The sequence below is a fragment of the Leuciscus leuciscus genome, assembly GCF_965113295.1.
Source record: "Leuciscus leuciscus genome assembly, chromosome: 2".
Taxonomy (NCBI): domain Eukaryota; kingdom Metazoa; phylum Chordata; class Actinopteri; order Cypriniformes; family Leuciscidae; genus Leuciscus; species Leuciscus leuciscus.
This window is the reverse complement of record NC_138726.1, coordinates 20,105,341-20,127,593: the sequence shown is the minus strand read 5'-3', so window position 1 is coordinate 20,127,593 and position 22,253 is coordinate 20,105,341. Positions and strand designations below refer to the sequence as shown.

The following is a 22,253-nucleotide window of genomic DNA, read 5'->3' as shown; positions in this document are numbered from 1 at the left end:
CTTCACAAAAATTGATGAGCATATGTGTCAGAACATGGTGAGGAGCATGCAGAGTTTCATGGAGATCGGACCATAGGTGGCGCTATAACTGGCAAAAAGCCTTCATTCTTATTATTAGGGGTTCAAGCATGAAATGCTGAAACCCTATTGTAATTGTGAGGATTTGTAAAACGCATCGTGCAGGACAAACCATAAGGCCTAGAGACTTGAAACCTGGCCAGATGGTAGGCCTCAATTTGGGGACAACCTATCAGAGTATGACACCGATTGGCCCATAGGTGGCGCTACAGCAACCAAAAGTTCAAAATTGCTCATAACTCTTAGACCGTTTGTCCCAGGATCAAGTGTCTTATGTCGTTGGAATCCTTGGCTCAAGGCGGACAAAATGGCTATCTCCGATTTGGATGTAGGCAGGGACAATTTTCTGTTATGTCGAGTTTTGTCCAAAACCTACTTTTGCGAACTAGTCCCTGGTTTTTCGCCCGATCGGAACCAAACCAGTCTAGGACAATTCTCTGGACTCTCTAGATCAATAATTATCGAAAAAAAGTTGAACTTTGGCATTTGGGTGGCTGTAACAGGGTCATTTAGAAAAGGGGGCGTGGCAAAATACACTCAAAAGCCTATAAATCCCAAAGGAAAACTCAGAACTTCACAAAAATTGATGAGCATATGTGTCAGAACATGGTGAGGAATCATGCAGATTTTCATGGAGATCGGACCATAGGTGGCGCTATAACTGGCAAAAAGCCTTCATTCTTATTAGGGGTTCAAGCATGAAATGCTGAAACCCTATTGTATTTGTAAGGATTTGTAAAACGCATCGTGCAGGACAAACCGTAAGGCCTAGAGACTTGAAACCTGGCCAGATGGTAGGCCTCAATTTGGGGACAACCTATCAGAGTATGACACCGATTGGCCCATAGGTGGCGCTACAGCAACCAAAAGTTCAAAATTGCTCATAACTCTTAGACCGTTTGTCCCAGGATCAAGTGTCTTATGTCGTTGGAATCCTTGGCTCAAGGCGGACAAAATGGCTATCTCCGATTTGGATGTAGGCAGGGACAATTTTCTGCTATGTCGAATTTTGTCCAAAACCTACTTTTGCGAACTAGTCCCTGGTTTTTCGCCCGATCGGAACCAAACCAGTCTAGGACAATTCTCTGGACTCTCTAGATCAATAATTATTGAAAAAAAGTTGAACTTTGGCATTTGGGTGGCTGTAACAGGGTCATTTAGAAAAGGGGGCGTGGCAAAATACACTCAAAAGCCTATAAATCCCAAAGGAAAACTCAGAACTTCACAAAAATTGATGAGCATATGTGTCAGTACATGGTGAGGAAGCATGCAGAGTTTCATGGAGATCGGACCATAGGTGGTGCTATAACTGGCAAAAAGCCTTCATTCGTATTAGGGGTTCAAGCATGAAATGCTGAAACCCTATTGTAATTGTAAAGATTTGTAAAACGCATCGTGCAGGACAAACCGTAAGGCCTAGAGACTTGAAACCTGGCCAGATGGTAGGCCTCAATTTGGGGACAACCGATCAGAGTATGACACCGATTGGCCCATAGGTGGCGCTACAGCAACCAAAAGTTCAAAATTGCTAATAACTCTTAGACCGTTTGTCCCAGGATCAAGTGTCTTATATCGTTGGAATCCTTGGCTCAAGGCGGACAAAATGGCTATCTCCGATTTGGATGTAGGCAGGGAACATTTTCTGCTATGTCGAATTTTGTCCAAAACCTACTTTTGCGAACTAGTCCCTGGTTTTTCGCCCGATCGGAACCAAACCAGTCTAGGACAATTATCTGGACTGTCTGGATAAATAATTATTGAAAAACAGTTGAACTTTGGCATTTGGGTGGCTGTAACAGGGTCATTTAGAAAAGGGGGCGTGGCAAAATACACTCAAAAGCGTATAAATCCCAAAGGAAAACTCAGAACTTCACAAAAATTGATGAGCATATGTGTCAGAACATGGTGAGGAAGCATGCAGAGTTTCATGGAGATCGGACCATAGGTGGCGCTATAACTGGCAAAAATCCTTCATTCTTATTAGGGGTTCAAGCATGAAATGCTGAAACCCTATTGTAATTGTAAGGATTTGTAAAACGCATCGTGCAGATCGTTTCAAGTCTCTAGGCCTTACGGTTTGTAAGGCCTACAGACTTGAAACCTGGCCAGATGGTAGGCCTCAATTTGGGGACAACCTATCAGAGTATGACACCGATTGGCCCATAGGTGGCGCTACAGCAACCAAAAGTTCAAAATTGCTCATAACTCTTATGCTGCGTTCACACCGGACGCGAATAGCGCGTCAAATTCGCGTCTACCGCGTCTAGTTTGACGCTTGACCACTTTGTGTTAATTCGCGTGTCTAACGCGCGTAAAAACAAAAGTTTGAAGCGAAATTTACGCGCGTCAGAGGTGAAAGTTTTGCCGGCCATCTTTTTTAGATGTTTATCGAGCATTAGCATTAGCATTAATCGAGAGAGTCACCGCTCGTATATGCTCTGGAGAGCAGAAACAGCTGCGTAGGGGACATCGTCGCTGTACTCGGGTCCACCAGACCCTCCGGAGGGTTTCAGGAGTTTCACAATTTGCTCCAGGAGCTAGGTTTGATGGACCTAACGGTGAGGACGCTGACGAGGACAGCGTAGGCCGTATAAGGCCTCGGCCTCGAGTGGTCTATTCCTGTCGAGCCCGCGCTCTACAGCCCGGCGCGAGGTTCACCCTCGCCCCCACCCACCTAAACATTTATTTTTGTTTTGATAATAAATGGAGCCAGCCTCCAAAAGTGAAACCTGTCCTGTGATTTTTAACAAAGTTTTTATACACTAAATTGTGTTTGTTGTCTTTACATTAGAATAATAATGTTTCATATAATCTAGAATAGATATGGAATAAATAGCATTCAAAACAAAATGAGTATCTCTCATATATTGAAATCGTGTTTTTATGTGAAAGATTTGCTTTGCACACCAAGCATTTTAGTCATATTACAAAATAATTTATTGAGGCCAAACATAAAATAACATTATAAACTGTCACTTCACCACGTGACAGCAGCAAGCAGGCTCCTGATTGGTTAACGCGGCGCGAATTGACGCAGAAGTTCAGATTTTTCAACTCGGGCGGCAGACGCGAATTCGCGTCAAACACGAGAATGCACAAATAGCACTACATAAAACATTCGCGCGTAACGCGCTTAACGCACCAGACGCTCAATTCGCGCCATTCGCGCGAACTTGACGCGCGAATGAGGCGTATTCGCGTCTACCGCGCCGCGCTCTACGCCTCATTCGCGCCGCAGGAATTTTTTGCGCGCGTAACGCGTCTTTGCATTGACTTAACATTGAAATCACTCGCGCCTGACGCGCTATTCGCGTCCGGTGTGAACGCACCATTAGACCGTTTGTCCCAGGATCAAGTGTCTTATGTCGTTGGAATCCTTGGCTCAAGTTGGACAAAATGGCTATCTCCGATTTGTGTAACAGGTGGCTGTAACAGGGTCATTTAGAAAAGGGGGCGTGGCAAAATACACTCAAAAGCCTATAAATCCCAAAGGAAAACTCAGAACTTCACAAAAATGTATGAGCATATGTGTCAGAACATGGTGAGGAAGCATGAAGAGTTTCATGGAGATCGGACCATAGGTGGCGCTATAACTGGCAAAAAGCCTTCATTCTTATTAGGGGTTCAAGCATGAAATGCTGAAACCCTATTGTAATTGTAAAGATTTGTAAAAGGCATCGTGCAGGACAAACCGTAAGGCCTAGAGACTTGAAACCTGGCCAGATGGTAGGCCTCAATTTGGGGACAATCTATCAGAGTATGACACCGATTGGCCCATAGGTGGCGCTACAGCAACCAAAAGTTCAAAATTGCTCATAACTCTTAGACCGTTTGTCCCAGGATCAAGTGTCTTATGTCGTTGGAATCCTTGGCTCAAGGCGGACAAAATGGCTATCTCCGTTTTGGATGTAAGCAGGGATAATTTTCTGCTATGTCGAATTTTGTCCAAAACCTACTTTTGCGAACTAGTCCCTGGTTTTTCGCCCGATCGGAACCAAACCAGTCTAGGACAATTCTCTGGACTCTCTAGATCAATAATTATCGAAAAAAAGTTAAACTTTGGCATTTGGGTGGCTGTAACAGGGTCATTTAGAAAAGGGGGCGTGGCAAAATACACTCAAAAGCCTATGAATCCCAAAGGAAAACTCAGAACTTCACAAAAATGTATGAGCATATGTGTCAGAACATGGTGAGGAAGCATGCAGAGTTTCATGGAGATCGGACCATAGGTGGCGCTATAACTGAAAAAAAGCCTTCATTCTTATTAGGGGTTCAAGCATGAAATGCTGAAACCCTATTGTAATGGTAAGGATTTGTAAAACGCATCGTGCAGGACAAACCGTAAGGCCTAGACAGAGACTTGAAATCTGGCCAGATGGTAGACCTCAATTTGGGGACAACCTATCAGAGTATGACACCGATTGGCCCATAGGTGGCGCTACATCAACCAAAAGTTCAAAATTGCTCATAACTCTTAGACCGTTTGTCCCAGGATCAAGTGTCTTATGTCGTTGGAATCCTTGGCTCAACTTGGACAAAATGGCTATCTCCGATTTGGATGTAGGCAGGGACAATTTTCTGCTATGTCGAATTTTGTCCAAAACCTACTTCTGCGAACTAGTCCCTGGTTTTTCGCCCGATCGGAACCAAACCAGTCTAGGACAATTCTCTGGACTCTCTAGATCAATAATTATTGAAAAAAAGTTGAACTTTGGCATTTGAGTGGCTGTAACAGGGTCATTTAGAAAAGGGGGCGTGGCAAAATACACTCAAAAGCCTATAAATCCCAAAGGAAAACTCAGAACTTCACAAAAATTGATGAGCATATGTGTCAGAACATGGTGAGGAATCATGCAGATTTTCATGGAGATCGGACCATAGGTGGCGCTATAACTGGCAAAAAGCCTTCATTCTTATTAGGGGTTCAAGCATGAAATGCTGAAACCCTATTGTATTTGTAAGGATTTGTAAAACGCATCGTGCAGGACAAACCGTAAGGCCTAGAGACTTGAAACCTGGCCAGATGGTAGGCCTCAATTTGGGGACAACCTATCAGAGTATGACACCGATTGGCCCATAGGTGGCGCTACATCAACCAAAAGTTCAAAATTGCTCATAACTCTTAGACCGTTTGTCCCAGGATCAAGTGTCTTATGTCGTTGGAATCCTTGGCTCAACTTGGACAAAATGGCTATCTCCGATTTGGATGTAGGCAGGGACAATTTTCTGCTATGTCGAATTTTGTCCAAAACCTACTTTTGCGAACTAGTCCCTGGTTTTTCGCCCGATCGGAACCAAACCAGTCTAGGACAATTCTCTGGACTCTCTAGATCAATAATTATTGAAAAAAAGTTTAACTTTGGCATTTGGGTGGCTGTAACAGGGTCATTTAGAAAAGGGGGCGTGGCAAAATACACTCAAAAGCCTATAAATCCCAAAGGAAAACTCAGAACTTCACAAAAATTGATGAGCATATGTGTCAGAACATGGTGAGGAAGCATGCAGATTTTCATGGAGATCGGACAATAGGTGGCGCTATAACTGGCAAAAAGCCTTCATTCTTATTAGGGGTTCAAGCATGAAATGCTGAAACCCTATTGTAATTGTAAGGATTTGTAAAACGCATCGTGCAGGACAAACCGTAAGGCCTAGAGACTTGAAACCTGGCCAGATGGTAGGCCTCAATTTGGGGACAACCTATCAGAGTATGACACCGATTGGCCCATAGGTGGCGCTACAGCAACCAAAAGTTCAAAATTGCTCATAACTCTTAGACCGTTTGTCCCAGGATCAAGTGTCTTATGTCGTTGGAATCCTTGGCTCAACTTGGACAAAATGGCTATCTCCGATTTGGATGTAGGCAGGGACAATTTTCTGCTATGTCGAATTTTGTCCAAAACCTACTTTTGCGAACTAGTCCCTGGTTTTTCGCCCGATCGGAACCAAACCAGTCTAGGACAATTCTCTGGACTCTCTAGATCAATAATTATTGAAAAAAAGTTTAACTTTGGCATTTGGGTGGCTGTAACAGGGTCATTTAGAAAAGGGGGCGTGGCAAAATACACTCAAAAGCCTATAAATCCCAAAGGAAAACTCAGAACTTCACAAAAATTGATGAGCATATGTGTCAGAACATGGTGAGGAAGCATGCAGATTTTCATGGAGATCGGACCATAGGTGGCGCTATAACTGGCAAAAAGCCTTCATTCTTATTAGGGGTTCAAGCATGAAATGCTGAAACCCTATTGTAATTGTAAGGATTTGTAAAACGCATCGTGCAGGACAAACCGTAAGGCCTAGAGACTTGAAACCTGGCCAGATGGTAGGCCTCAATTTGGGGACAACCTATCAGAGTATGACACCGATTGGCCCATAGGTGGCGCTACAGCAACCAAAAGTTCAAAATTGCTCATAACTCTTAGACCGTTTGTCCCAGGATCAAGTGTCTTATGTCGTTGGAATCCTTGGCTCAAGGCGGACAAAATGGCTATCTCCGTTTTGGATGTAGGCAGGGAAAATTTTCTGCTATGTCGAATTTTGTCCAAAACCTACTTTTGCGAACTAGTCCCTGGTTTTTCGCCCGATCGGAACCAAACCAGTCTAGGACAATTCTCTGGACTCTCTAGATCAATAATTATCGAAAAAAAGTTGAACTTTGGCATTTGGGTGGCTGTAACAGGGTCATTTAGAAAAGGGGGCGTGGCAAAATACACTCAAAAGCCTATGAATCCCAAAGGAAAACTCAGAACTTCACAAAAATGTATGAGCATATGTGTCAGAACATGGTGAGGAAGCATGCAGAGTTTCATGGAGATCGGACCATAGGTGGCGCTATAACTGGCAAAAAGCCTTCATTCTTATTAGGGGTTCAAGCATGAAATGCTGAAACCCTATTGTAATTGTGAGGATTTGTAAAACGCATCGTGCAGGACAAACCGTAAGGCCTAGACAGAGACTTGAAACCTGGCCAGATGGTAGGCCTCAATTTGGGGAACACCTATCAGAGTATGACACCGATTGGCCCATAGGTGGCGCTACATCAACCAAAAGTTCAAAATTGCTCATAACTCTTAGACTGTTTGTCCCAGGATCAAGTGTCTTATGTCGTTGGAATCCTTGGCTCAACTTGGACAAAATGGCTATCTCCGATTTGGATGTAGGCAGGGACAATTTTCTGTTATGTCGAGTTTTGTCCAAAACCTACTTTTGCGAACTAGTCCCTGGTTTTTCGCCCGATCGGAACCAAACCAGTCTAGGACAATTCTCTGGACTCTCTAGATCAATAATTATTGAAAAAAAGTTTAACTTTGGCATTTGGGTGGCTGTAACAGGGTCATTTAGAAAAGGGGCGTGGCAAAATACACTCAAAAGCGTATAAATCCCAAAGGAAAACTCAGAACTTCACAAAAATTGATGAGCATATGTGTCAGAACATGGTGAGGAAGCATGCCGATTTTCATGGAGATCGGACAATAGGTGGCGCTATAACTGGCAAAAAGCCTTCATTCTTATTAGGGGTTCAAGCATGAAATGCTGAAACCCTATTGTAATTGTGAGGATTTGTAAAACGCATCGTGCAGGACAAACCGTAAGGCCTAGACAGAGACTTGAAACCTGGCCAGATGGTAGGCCTCAATTTGGGGAACACCTATCAGAGTATGACACCGATTGGCCCATAGGTGGCGCTACATCAACCAAAAGTTCAAAATTGCTCATAACTCTTAGACTGTTTGTCCCAGGATCAAGTGTCTTATGTCGTTGGAATCCTTGGCTCAACTTGGACAAAATGGCTATCTCCGATTTGGATGTAGGCAGGGACAATTTTCTGTTATGTCGAGTTTTGTCCAAAACCTACTTTTGCGAACTAGTCCCTGGTTTTTCGCCCGATCGGAACCAAACCAGTCTAGGACAATTCTCTGGACTCTCTAGATCAATAATTATTGAAAAAAAAGTTTAACTTTGGCATTTGGGTGGCTGTAACAGGGTCATTTAGAAAAGGGGCGTGGCAAAATACACTCAAAAGCGTATAAATCCCAAAGGAAAACTCAGAACTTCACAAAAATTGATGAGCATATGTGTCAGAACATGGTGAGGAAGCATGCCGATTTTCATGGAGATCGGACAATAGGTGGCGCTATAACTGGCAAAAAGCCTTCATTCTTATTAGGGGTTCAAGCATGAAATGCTGAAACCCTATTGTAATTGTAAGGATTTGTAAAACGCATCGTGCAGGACAAACCGTAAGGCCTAGAGACTTGAAACCTGGCCAGATGGTAGGCCTCAATTTGGGGACAACCTATCAGAGTATGACACCGATTGGCCCATAGGTGGCGCTACATCAACCAAAAGTTCAAAATTGCTCATAACTCTTAGGTCTCTGACAGAGTCAACGCGAGCAACGTGAGCGACGTGCTCCCTTTCATAGTCTACACGTCGGACGCAAGCAACTTGCAGTATCGCCCCCACCAACAACGCATAGTATTGCATGCAACGGTGCGTCGCGTATCAAAAACTGGGACGACACATTTTGCTACGCATAGACGCATAATGGTGGCCGAAGCGTAGCGATGCGTAGCCTTGCAGGCGCGTATGGGTATCGATGCGTTGACTCTGTAAGAGCCCTTAGACCGTTTGTCCCAGGATCAAGTGTCTTATGTCGTTGGAATCCTTGGCTCAAGGCGGACAAAATGGCTATCTCCGATTTGGATGTAGGCAGGGAACATTTTCTGCTATGTCGAATTTTGTCCAAAAACTACTTTTGCGAACTAGTCCCTGGTTTTTCGCCCGATCGGAACCAAACCAGTCTAGGACAATTCTCTGGACTCTCTAGATCAATAATTATCGAAAAAAAGTTGAACTTTGGCATTTGGGTGGCTGTAACAGGGTCATTTAGAAAAGGGGGCGTGGCAAAATACACTCAAAAGCCTATGAATCCCAAAGGAAAACTCAGAACTTCACAAAAATTGATGAGCATATGTGTCAGAACATGGTGAGGAAGCATGCAGAGTTTCATGGAGATCGGACCATAGGTGGCGCTATAACTGGCAAAAAGCCTTCATTCTTATTAGGGGTTCAAGCATGAAATGCTGAAACCCTATTGAAATTGTAAGGATTTGTAAAACGCATCGTGCAGGACAAACCGTAAGGCCTAGAGACTTGAAACCAGGCCAGATGGTAGGCCTCAATTTGGGGACAACCTATCAGAGTATGACACCGATTGGCCCATAGGTGGCGCTACATCAACCAAAAGTTCAAAATTGCTCATAACTCTTAGACCGTTTGTCCCAGGATCAAGTGTCTTACGTCGTTGGAATCCTTGGCTCAAGTTGGACAAAATGGCTATCTCCGATTTGGATGTAGGCAGGGACAATTTTCTGCTATGTCGAATTTTGTCCAAAACCTACTTTTGCGAACTAGTCCCTGGTTTTTCGCCCGATCGGAACCAAACCAGTCTAGGACAATTCTCTGGACTCTCTAGATCAATAATTATCGAAAAAAAGTTGAACTTTGGCATTTGGGTGGCTGTAACAGGGTCATTTAGAAAAGGGGGCGTGGCAAAATACACTCAAAAGCCTATAAATCCCAAAGGAAAACTCAGAACTTCACAAAAATTGATGAGCATATGTGTCAGAACATGGTGAGGAAACATGCAGATTTTCATGGAGATCGGACCATAGGTGGCGCTATAATTGGCAAAAAGCCTTCATTCTTATTAGGGGTTCAAGCATGAAATGCTGAAACCCTATTGTAATTGTAAGGATTTGTAAAACGCATCGTGCAGGACAAACCGTAAGGCCTAGAGACTTGAAACCTGGCCAGATGGTAGGCCTCAATTTGGGGACAACCTATCAGAGTATGACACCGATTGGCCCATAGGTGGCGCTACATCAACCAAAAGTTCAAAATTGCTCATAACTCTTAGGTCTCTGACAGAGTCAACGCGAGCAACGTGAGCGACGTGCTCCCTTTCATAGTCTACACGTCGGACGCAAGCAACTTGCAGTATCGCCCCCACCAACAACGCATAGTATTGCATGCAACGGTGCGTCGCGTATCAAAAACTGGGACGACACATTTTGCTACGCATAGACGCATAATGGCGGCCGAAGCGTAGCGATGCGTAGCCTTGCAGGCGCGTATGCGTATCGATGCGTTGACTCTGTAAGAGCCCTTAGACCGTTTGTCCCAGGATCAAGTGTCTTATGTCGTTGGAATCCTTGGCTCAAGGCGGACAAAATGGCTATCTCCGATTTGGATGTAGGCAGGGACAATTTTCTGCTATGTCGAATTTTGTCCAAAACCTACTTTTGCGAACTAGTCCCTGGTTTTTCGCCCGATCGGAACCAAACCAGTCTAGGACAATTCTCTGGACTCTCTAGATCAATAATTATCGAAAAAAAGTTTAACTTTGGGCATCTGGGTGGCTGTAACAGGGTCATTTAGAAAAGGGGGCGTGGCAAAATACACTCAAAAGCCTATAAATCCCAAAGGAAAACTCAGAACTTCACAAAAATTGATGAGCATATGTGTCAGAACATGGTGAGGAAGCATGCAGAGTTTCATGGAGATCGGACCATAGGTGGCGCTATAACTGGCAAAAAGCCTTCATTCTTATTAGGGGTTCAAGCATGAAATGCTGAAACCCTATTGTAATTGTAAGGATTTGTAAAACGCATCGTGCAGGACAAACCGTAAGGCCTAGAGACTTGAAACCTGGCCAGATGGTAGGACTCAATTTGGGGACAACCTATCAGAGTATGACACCGATTGGCCCATAGGTGGCGCTACAGCAACCAAAAGTTCAAAATTGCTCATAACTCTTAGACCGTTTGTCCCAGGATCAAGTGTCTTATGTCGTTGGAATCCTTGGCTCAAGTTGGACAAAATGGCTATCTCCGATTTGGATGTAGGCAGGGAAAATTTTCTGCTATGTCGAATTTTGTCTTAAACCTACTTTTGCGAATTAGTCCCTGGTTTTTCGCCCGATCGGAACCAAACCAGTCTAGGACAATTCTCTGGACTCTCTAGATCAATAATTATCGAAAAAAAGTTGAACTTTGGCATTTGGGTGGCTGTAACAGGGTCATTTAGAAAAGGGGGCGTGGCAAAATACACTCAAAAGCCTATAAATCCCAAAGGAAAACTTAGAACTTCACAAAAATGTATGAGCATATGTGTCAGAACATGGTGAGGAAGCATTCAGAGTTTCATGGAGATCGGACCATATGTGGCGCTATAACTGGCAAAAAGCCTTCATTCTTATTAGGGGTTCAAGCATGAAATGCTGAAACCCTATTGTAATTGTAAGGATTTGTAAAACGCATCGTGCAGGACAAACCGTAAGGCCTAGAGACTTGAAACCTGGCCAGATGGTAGGCCTCAATTTGGGGACAACCTATCAGAGTATGACACCGATTGGCCCATAGGTGGCGCTACAGCAACCAAAAGTTCAAAATTGCTCATAACTCTTAGACCGTTTGTCCCAGGATCAAGTGTCTTATGTCGTTGGAATCCTTGGCTCAACTTGGACAAAATGGCTATCTCCGATTTGGATGTAGGCAGGGACAATTTTCTGCTATGTCGAATTTTGTCCAAAACCTACTTTTGCGAACTAGTCCCTGGTTTTTCGCCCGATCGGAACCAAACCAGTCTAGGGCAATTCTCTGGACTCTCTAGATCAATAATTATTGAAAAAAAGTTGAACTTTGGCATTTGGGTGGCTGTAACAGGGTCATTTAGAAAAGGGGGCGTGGCAAAATACACTCAAAAGCCTATAAATCCCAAAGGAAAACTCAGAACTTCACAAAAATTGATGAGCATATGTGTCAGAACATGGTGAGGAAGCATGCAGATTTTCATGGAGATCGGACCATAGGTGGCGCTATAACTGGCAAAAAGCCTTCATTCTTATTAGGGGTTCAAGCATGAAATGCTGAAACCCTATTGTAATTGTAAGGATTTGTAAAACGCATCGTGCAGGACAAACCGTAAGGCCTAGAGACTTGAAACCTGGCCAGATGGTAGGCCTCAATTTGGGGACAACCTATCAGAGTATGACACCGATTGGCCCATAGGTGGCGCTACATCAACCAAAAGTTCAAAATTGCTCATAACTCTTATGTGTGGACAGAAGTGCATGAGAACAGCGGAGTGTGTGTGGACAGAAGTGCATGAGAACAGCGGAGTGTGTGTGTGTGTACAGAAGCGCAGAACAGCGGAGTGTGTGTGGACAGAAGCGCAGAACAGCGGAGTATGTGTTGACAGAAGTGCATGAGAACAGCAGAGTGTGTGTGGACAGAAGTGCATGAGAACAGCAGAGTGTGTGTGGACAGAAGTGCATGAGAACAGCGGAGTGTGTGTGGACAGAAGTGCATGAGAACAGTGGAGTGTGTGTGGACAGAAGTGCAGAACAGCGGAGTGTGTGTGGACAGAAATGCATGAGAACAGCAGAGTGTGTGTGGATAGAAGTGCAGAACAGCGGAGTGTGTGTGGACAGAAGTGCATGAGAACAGCGGAGTTTGTGTGGACAGAAGTGCATGAGAACAGCGGAGTGTGTGTGGACAGAAGTGCATGAGAACAGCGGAGTTTGTGTGTGTACAGAAGCGCAGAACAGCGGAGTGTGTGTGGACAGAAGCGCAGAACAGCGGAGTGTGTGTGGACAGAAGTGCATGAGAACAGCGGAGTGTGTGTGGAGAGAAGTGCATGAGAACAGTGGAGTGTGTGTGGACAGAAGTGCATGAGAACAGCGGAGTGTGTGTGGACAGAAGTGCATGAGAACAGCGGAGTCTGTGTGGACAGAAGTGCATGAGAACAGCGGAGTTTGTGTGTGTACAGAAGCGCAGAACAGCGGAGTGTGTGTGGACAGAAGCGCAGAACAGCGGAGTGTGTGTGGACAGAAGTGCATGAGAACAGCGGAGTGTGTGTGGACAGAAGTGCATGAGAACAGCGGAGTGTGTGTGGACAGAAGTGCAGAACAGCGGAGTGTGTGTGGACAGAAGTGCAGAACAGCGGAGTGTGTGTGGACAGAAGTGCATGAGAACAGCGGAGTGTGTGTGGACAGAAATGAGAACAGCGGAGTGTGTCTGGACAGAAGAGCATAAGAACAGCGGAGTGTGTGTGGACAGAAGTGCATGAGAACAGCGGAGTGTGTGTGTGGACAGAAGCGCAGAAGAGCGGAGTGTGTGTGGACAGAAGCGCAGAAGAGCGGAGTGTTTGTGGACAGAAGTGCATGAGAACAGCAGAGTGTGTGGACAGAAGTGCAGAACAGCGGAGTGTGTGTGGACCAACCCGTTCTCATCGATCTGCGTATAAATAACACGACTTTACACTTTCAAACTGCGTGTAATGCGTACGCCAAAGTCCAATTTTGCGTGCATATGATACGCCAATCCTTCCCATTACTTCGGTGGAGAGCAGATGCGTCTAAATACCACGCATCACCTTCAACGGCAATGACGTCACCAGCGAGGCTCAGTTCGACCAGTTCGCCTGCACCTGATGCGCGTACCGTTACGTTACACCTTCAAACAGGTAAGTAAGGGCACTAAACCTTTTTTTTTTTTTTTGTAATGAGATCACTGTGTTAACTGTATTATTTTAATTATTTCAGTGTTTCTGTTACATGGGGCCATGTGTTAGTTGTTAGTGGAACCGTGGGCTGCTCCGTTAGCACAGATGGTATCCTACCATTGACATTAGCCTAAGCTAACTTCTACTGTATGCCTGTTGCAGTTTGAAATACATAAAAAAAAACAGTTTTTAATCATGTTTTGACATGGCTGATGACAGCACTACAAATCAACAGACTGAATTAGTGTTTGCTAACGTTTTTAGCTAAAGTGGCATGGTTAGCCTAAGCCTACGGGACCCCCCAGGGGTCAATAATGTGGACTAATCAGTGCGCATGGACTTCTAAACCGGATTTATTCCCAAATTGTGGGCAACAGGGAGGGGGGAGGAGGGGGGAGGTGTTTCTCTAACACAAGATCCAGGAGGCGGGGTTGGATCCAGATCCAACGCCTCCCACATTACATATACCTAAACCTACCAATCTCCACCCCCTGGATCTCGTGTACTGCAGTGAGGGAGATGGTCCTCACTGCAGAACATGAAATCCACGGGGAGGAGTCGGATCTAGATCCAACTCCTCCCACCTTACATATACCTAAACCTACCCATCTCCACCCCCTGATCCCTAAACCTACCCCTAAACCTACCCATCTCCACCCCTTAATCCCTAAACCCACCCCTAAACCTACCAATCTCCACCCCTTTATCTGGATCCAACTCCGACCCCCGGATCTCGTGTTCTGCATTGAGGTGCTACTGCAGTGAGGTGCTACTGGGAACTTCCGGGAGACTTGGGATGTCTGCCATTGTGTCATTCCCACTATTTCACAATAGTAATTGGGTAACATTACTGTCACACAACCTTATCTGTCCTCAAGAATATGGAAGTTCCATTAATTAGAGAAGGTAGTAGTAAGCCAATGCTTCCAAAGTATTACATAGTGCATTGCATCAATTTCTACATTGATGTAGTACTGTTATAATGCTAATAATTACACATTTTTGCCAAAAATGTACACATTAATTTACAAAAGTTACTTGTCATTACCATAAAATAAGTTACTTTGTGATATTACCCTATAATGTGTGTTGTGAAAAGTGCTACCCATACTCACTTTGATATGAAACTATGATACTTTACCTACTTTACTTTGCAGTTCAATATCATTAACATCAATTGGAATACTTAAGTTAATATGCAGTTTGTCTGATGTGTTCTATATCACCCATCCCTAGGTCCAACACAATTTATCCATGGTGGACAATAAAGACAAATTTATGTCGTTTTTTATCTTTATAGCGACATTGGAAAGGCATAGGATATGCTCACATCAGGCCCTCCCACAGAATTAAATATTTTGTAACGTGGCATGTCGATAATTATATATGTTTTGTTTGTAGTGAAAATGCCAGGTGGATCAACTCTTCGACAGTGCACCCATTGCCTGGAAAAGATCAATTGTGCCAATAGAAGATGCACCAAGGTAAATAATGTACTATAGGCTATTGAACTGTCTAACTGCTAACCCCCATTTTCATGCATTAAAGCCAGAGTCATTAAGTCCAAATTAAAATAAACTTTATTGGCATTAAATATCTCAGTATTTGAGAACAGGAGTTTGCAGTGGAGACATTAAGTTCATCATACAAAAGACAGAAAGAGTTTTGTTTTGTTACTCTATAAATTTGCATCACTGTAGGTATTTTTCAAAATGTTACATTTCCCACCTGATGGAAAGGTACCTGCTGTTATTGAAATTTTGACTATTGGTTCCTTTAAATAACATCCTCTTACAAGGCTACATATTTGACATTGAATCTGTCTATTACAGACTGTACTTTGTATTGCGGTGAATCTCAACTGTGGTCACTCAGTTCTTTTAGATTATCCATATTTTAAGAAAATGGCAACATCTCCACTAGCACATACCATAATGACAACTTAAAGGGATAGTTCTCCCAAAAATAAACCTGGATGAGTTTCTTTCTTCTGCTGAACACAAATGAAGATATTTTAAAGAATGTTGGTAATCAAACAGTTGAAGCACCCATTGACTTCCATTGTAGAAAAAAAAAAAAAAATACAATGGAAGTCAATGGGTCAATTTGTGTTCAGCAGAAGAAAGAAGCTCATCCAGGTTTGGAACAACTTGAAGGTGAGTAAACAATGACAAAATTGTCATTTTTGGGTGAACTATCCCTTTAAGTTATAATGTCTGTGGCCAGATAATGGACATTCGTATTTTCCATTAAAATATGGATACATATCTAACTAGGTTTTAGCATTATGCCTTTTAATATTATTAAAATGTGCCGGTGCATTGACTCAGCTGCATATTTAGTCTGTCTGTTCAATGAATTGCATAAACTTGATATCCAAGTTATTAGTTAGGCCCTTGTAAATAGAGGGCTAGAAAATCAGCAATGCTTGATCAACTGGACCCCAGTTTAGAATTTTTTTTTATTTTTATTCCCGTGAGTCATGCCGCTCTCTCTTGTCTCTCTCCCTTACTCAGTGTGGGAAGCTGCTGGACATGAAGTCCAGGCAGACGGCCCGTATGAAAGGATTCCGGACCAGAGCCAAGGAATGGGCACAAAAAGTCAAAAAGTCCCGCAATCAGGCAAAGATTTTTGACAACAGTGCCCTGCTGGTAATACAAATTTTGTCTTTCTCTTTTGGTCAGGCATTTCAGGTTCCTGTCAACAGTACAGAAATATAGAATTGTATTTACATTGTGCAAGGAAGCAGCGACTATGGTAATGTCATGCAGTTATGTGTCATGATGTCATCAACCCAACTGCATTTGCAATATTTCAGATAATAATGAGCTAGTCCGTATATAAATATTAAAACAATACACAGAATTTAGCCCTGCCTACAACTTGTATTCATTCAGCCCCAGTATCCAAGGCCACTTTACACTGAGGTTTTTCTTTTGGTTCACTGCACTGTAAAAAACAAAACAAAAAAAAACTGTGAAATGTATGGCAGCACAGGGTGCCGAACGTTTACCATTAATGAAAATATTGGTTAAAGATCGTTAAAAAAGAAATGGTCAATGACTGGCAGAAGTGTTTGCCAAACAAAAACTGTAAAATTAAGGTAAAATATCCTAATTCATAAGTGTTTTACAAAAAACAGTTATTTTACAGGTAGTTCCAAGATGATTATTGTGAAACATTCTCTATAAAATGTAAATCTCTTGCAGTTACAATTAGCTAGCAACAGCACATATGAATGAGCTGATATAACTATCATTCCATCAGCAACTACAGGACAAATCAGTTATTTCCTGTAAAATTTGGATTTTTTTTTTTACTGTGTGGTCATGCAGAAGAGTAGGTTAAGTCACTTGCTGATGCAGGGGCAGTACAGAATCTTTTAGAGAGAAAGTTTGATTTCTTACAGGAAAAGATACATTTGCATATGCCTCAGTTACTCCAGAAAGGACATTCACCCTTATAAAAACTAGGGGTGTAACAATTATATTGTGTCACAATATATCGCAATACAAAAATGCAACAATATGTATCGTGGATAGTGACAATATGTATTGTGTATAGTTAGTGTTAGTCAGAACTTCATGAAACTACTATATAATGTTGAATATAATGTATAGTGATGCAATGGGGGAATATGTGTGGGTCCTGATAATGCCAAATGTCTGATGTTACCAGTAAAAAGTGGCCAACATTTTTAAATATATCTAGTCAGTGACAGAGTGCAAGCATATTCATCTAAAATGATTCTGTATTTTCAGCTTCAGAATCATAAATATTTTTTGCCCTGTGCATCAGCACCAAGTCCAAGCCTATTAATTTACACCCACAATGTAATATTAAATTTAGCATTTTAATCAACAGCACATTTTTTGTTAACCTTGTACATGTCTTGAAGTATCGCAATAGTATCGTATCGTGAGTTCAGTATCGTGATATGTATTGAATTGTAACATGAGGGTATCGTTACACCCCTAATAAAACCCATACTAATTTTTTAGACAGCTTGTATGTGTATAATAATAATAACATCTTTCTTGCCTTTATAACCCTGTCTTATTGTTTTTCTATGTTAAGGTGGAGAAACTGAAGGCCCTTGGGTACTTTCCCCTCCTGCTGTGGGGAAAGTACAGACCACAAAACAAAAAGTGGATGGCCCAGCTCCAGTTCCCCTTTGAGCTGCCACTGGTAGCGCATGCAGTCCTGGAGAAGATATTGTGCCTATTTGAAGGTTTGTTAGAAGGTAGGTCACATCACAACATCAGTACATTCATGACTCTCTATTAAGATTGATCCTGTATTGTGTACCTATCCAGTTGGATCGGTTTTAAATGTCAGTACAGAGAATTTTTCACACAATCTAGATTGCTGGTGGTGGGTAATTTTGTTCTACTTATCTTTTGTCTTAAACTTTTTATATTTCTTTGGTTACTCACATTTTGAACCACATACTGCATCTTAAATGTCTTGTTTTGTTTTATTTTTTTTATCACAGCATGTGATCTTGAAAGAGAGGAGGTGGGGCAGCAAGAGAGGACAGGAGAAGAAGATGAGGCAGAAAGAGAAATAGATGATGAAGACCAGAGAGGACATGAGGGGCAACGTGAAATAGGAGAGACTGAGATGAGGGACATGCAGGAGATGGAGATAGAGGCACAGGAAGACAGAGTAGAGAGTGAGAGAGTGGCGAAAGGAGAGATAGAGGTACAGGAAGAGAGAGTAGAGAGTGAGAGAGGACAGATAGATGTACAGGAAGACCAAGTGGAGAGACGAGAGATGGAGAGACAGGAAGACTTCGAAGAGCTGGAACTGATGGAGACAGACAAGCAGAGAGAACAGGCAGAGGAAATGGGGAAAAAAGAGATTGAGGCGAAGAAGAAAGTAGTAGCAGCAAACAGGTAAGTGTCAATACAGAATAGAAGAGGCAGAGCATTAAGGGCAATCTTGACTATGTAGAATATGATATACAGAATGGTAAAGAATGTGTCCATGTACAAAAAGAAGTAGCACACCACACTAGACTCGGAAGTCAGATGGTATTTCACAAGTTGCTCTTTTTCTAGTACTTTTTCTTATAACGTGGAGTTATTTGTATGGCAGTAGTTTGGCATCCGGTGTGCCATAATGCAGTGTGGCAATGCCCAATGGTGAAGTCATCAGAGAAAGTGTCAACAGATTGTCCTGCATTGCGGTGTACTCGCAAGTATTCACCTGGTTTGCAAGGCAGACACCACACACCTCTATTGCAATTTACACATGTTTTTTATTTCTCTATACAGGAAGTCAGCTGTCAAAATTTCAGCTAAAAGGAAAAGTAAAAGAAGCCAAAACAATGATGATGGTAGGTTAAGTCCTAAACTCTTAACTAATCCTAATCTAATAGCTTTTTGGCCCACAATATAATATCTTCTTATTGCTAGTTTAGTACATTACAGGCCTGATAACAAATATAAAACTATTAACGTAATATTAGTTGAAAATGTTTTTTACTTGCTTAATTTACTCATTTTACATTGGAGTTTTTGGGGCTTCGGAATAATCCAGGGAAATTATGATGTGCATTTACTTCTGGTCTTATATTTCAAAGAGAAATGCATACAATACCCTTTCTGTGGGTTTATACGGTTACATTGCAATGGTTTGTACTTAATTTGTTAATTTTTCTTTATAGCTTGCCAGTATCACAGCACATTGGACATTTTCCCAGTGCAATATGTGTCCAAGACACGTGAAAAAAAGGTGAGCAGCTATACGGAGAACATTCTGTATGACTGTAAGTGCATAAATTGATACTATACTACACCAGGAGAATAGTGCTGAAACTGTTGCCTTTTGTCAGAAAAGTCTAAATAAAAAGTAGTTAACATGTTAAATCATTTGCTGTTAGAGCGTTCTAAATATTAAACCAAAACTTTGATGTTTTGGTAATTATATGGCAATTGATTTTTAGAGGCTGGGACGAAAAATTAAATGAAATATTTAATTATGAAATAAAAGTATGACTTTGGTTTGTCTTTTACCCTCTTCCCAAGGGCTGTAAAGAAGTCTTGGTCCATTGGCTCCCGTGTCCGTCATGGTAACATCAGCTTTCTTGTTTAACTGTCTTATGAGTTGTCCTTAAATGAATTGGGAGTTATTTAAGTTTATGTAATAAGCACCTGGACCAGTGTTACATTTCTTTTTGGGAAGTCAGGTGGGCTGCTTAATTCGGATGAACTAAGACCTCTCCACATGTGGCATCTGTTTTTGCCTACAGAGAGATTAAGCTACACAACTACAACATACATGTACAGTTTAAAATGTCATTACAAAGTGACAATAATATAATTTGGATATAAATATACATTCTCTTCTGCTTTCTCCACCCCATTCTGTCAAGGAAATATGTAGAAGCCTAACAGGGTTTATAAACCATGTCAGAGGCTATCCTTATATTTAACCTATTTCAGAAATTAAATACATAATTTCTGTATGTTTTATTTTGCCATTTCTTTCAGCCAAAAGGCCTGGCCCCCATCTTGGGAACCGCAGGAGAACATCAGAATGACTGTGTCATAAAGGAAGGTCTGCTAAAAATACTGTTGTCACATTGATGGTGCAAAGAAACAAATGTTGTGAAACATATGAAATAACACTTATTTTTAACAATAAAAGTTCTGTTGTGGGTTTTGTTGTTGTTTCTCCCTCTCTGAAAACATGGAATTGACATTGTTACTGGAGTACTTGAGGGTGTATAAATATCTTTTCATCATCCAAAAGGCCAATCGTTGTATTGTGCAGTTTGCCTTTTCACAACCTTCCACCCAGAAAAACTAGTTTGCATTGTTTGGCACTTCCTATGAGCATTTCACAATAAAAGTTCTGTTGCGGGTTTTGTTGTTGTTTCTCCCTCTCTGAAAGCATGGAATTGACATTGTTACTGGAGTACTTGAGGGTGTATAAATATCTTTAATTTTGTCCTATGACAAAGTTTCATTTTCACCTCATTCTGGCCCCATGTATTCAAGCTAGTTAATAAAGCACAAGCACACCTGCATGTACAATAGTAACCCCCAAAACTTTCAAATACCAAAATAATAGAACATTACACACAAATAGATATCCCCCTATATTCATATTGAGCAAAACATATGAAATAACACTTATTTTTAACATTACTGTATTTTAACATAGAGGAAAGGCATGCTGGGAACTAGAAGTCTGTTGTAACCACTGATTGTAACTCATTCCGTGATTGGGTGTAGGCTATATGTGTGTATAATACATTCACATTTATGGGAACAGGTAAGTGCAATATATGTACACAATAAAGGATAAAACTTTGTGAAAATTACATGTAATGTTATTTTTGTCTTCATTTATAAATATTTAATAATATGTATCAATAGCAGTATATTCCCATACATTTTTGATTCGTTTCCTTTTTAATCCTTGTAGTACTCAAGGTATATAGCCAGCTTTGGTGTTAAGAATAACCTTACAGTTGCATTTTGTTTTCATAATCTTCGTTCTTTAGTTGTATCTTCGTTGCTATGGTGGTTGCTATTGATGTTGCTATCGCTGAAACGTACTCGGTTACTAACGTAACCTCGGTTCTCTCTAGAGAGGAAACGAGTACTGCGTAATATCTTACGCTAGGGGAAATCTCTTTTCCGCGAGATACTGAAGCCAAAAAATTATCCTTAATTTTGAAATAATGTAAAACGCGTTGCGGCAGCATGCAGACATAGGCGAGACAGCTCGCGCGCCTATTGGCTGCCCTGCGGCAACTGCAGCAGCCTATCGATAAGGCCCTATCGTGACGTCATCACCAATGGGGGCGCTTCGCGCCCCATACGTCACGTCCCGCCGAAACGGGCGTGGCCTGGGGCTATAAATATAGCATCGAAAGGCTAGCTTACCGGTTTTTCATCGCCGGAGCGAACCGGAGCGTGCGCAGGCACGGCAAGATACGCAGTACTCGTTTCCTCTCTAGAGAGAACCGAGGTTACGTTAGTAACCGAGTACGTTCTCTTACGAGAGGTACTCTCGTACTGCGTAATATCTTACGCTAGGGGAAACAGTGTAAAACGCCGTGCATGCTATGATCCAGCACCAAAGTCCCAAGGGCAGGTGCCCGGGCTCATGTAGTACATGATCATAAGTGACTCACAGAGAGCCCAGGAAGAGTGGCTAGAATAGCATCATTCCTGTAATGCAGCATCCTATAAGAACAGTTATAGTGATGGTATTTACTCAGTCAGGGCGACCCCGGCCTGGACTGATGAATATAGTGGGTCTTACACATTGCCCATAGAGCTGCGCGATCTAAACGAGCGTTGCTCGCGCTATTTCGGTATTCTGGGCCGGACGTACTCGGGGCAGACAGTACCGATTTTTAGACTGAAAGCAGCTTAGCTTGCAGAGCGGGAACCTCTAGGTTATAAAACCTTATAAATGTAGACGGGGAGGCCCAGCCTGCCGCCATACAGATATCTTGCAAGGCAATCCCACTAGACCAAGCCCACGACGAGGCCACGCCTCTCGTGGAGTGCGCTCTGACACCTAATGGGCACTGCAAGCCCTTAGAGGTGTAAGCCAGCGCTATAGCATCGACTATCCATCTG

At 42.4% G+C, this 22,253-nt stretch overlaps 1 protein-coding gene across 2 annotated transcripts; it reads left to right on the top strand.

The window, feature by feature from the left end:
- Window positions 1-13,586: 13,586 nt before the first annotated feature.
- LOC309488788 (uncharacterized protein) lies at window positions 13,587-20,669 on the top strand (the record flags this gene model as incomplete). Of its 2 annotated transcripts, XM_082157169.1 has the most annotated exons (9): window positions 13,587-13,608; window positions 15,049-15,131; window positions 16,164-16,298; window positions 17,725-17,890; window positions 18,143-18,545; window positions 18,927-18,988; window positions 19,319-19,386; window positions 19,680-19,723; window positions 20,145-20,669. In XM_082157169.1, the coding sequence occupies 8 exons, from the start codon at window positions 15,054-15,056 to the stop codon at window positions 20,203-20,205; spliced, it is 1,017 nt and encodes a 338-aa protein (XP_082013295.1). In that variant the 3' UTR covers window positions 20,206-20,669. The 2 variants fall into 2 exon arrangements, with proteins under 2 accessions (XP_082013295.1, XP_082013294.1); XM_082157168.1 differs by lacking the exon at window positions 13,587-13,608 and having other exon boundaries at window positions 15,018-15,131.
- Between the last annotated feature and the right edge of the window lie 1,584 nt (window positions 20,670-22,253).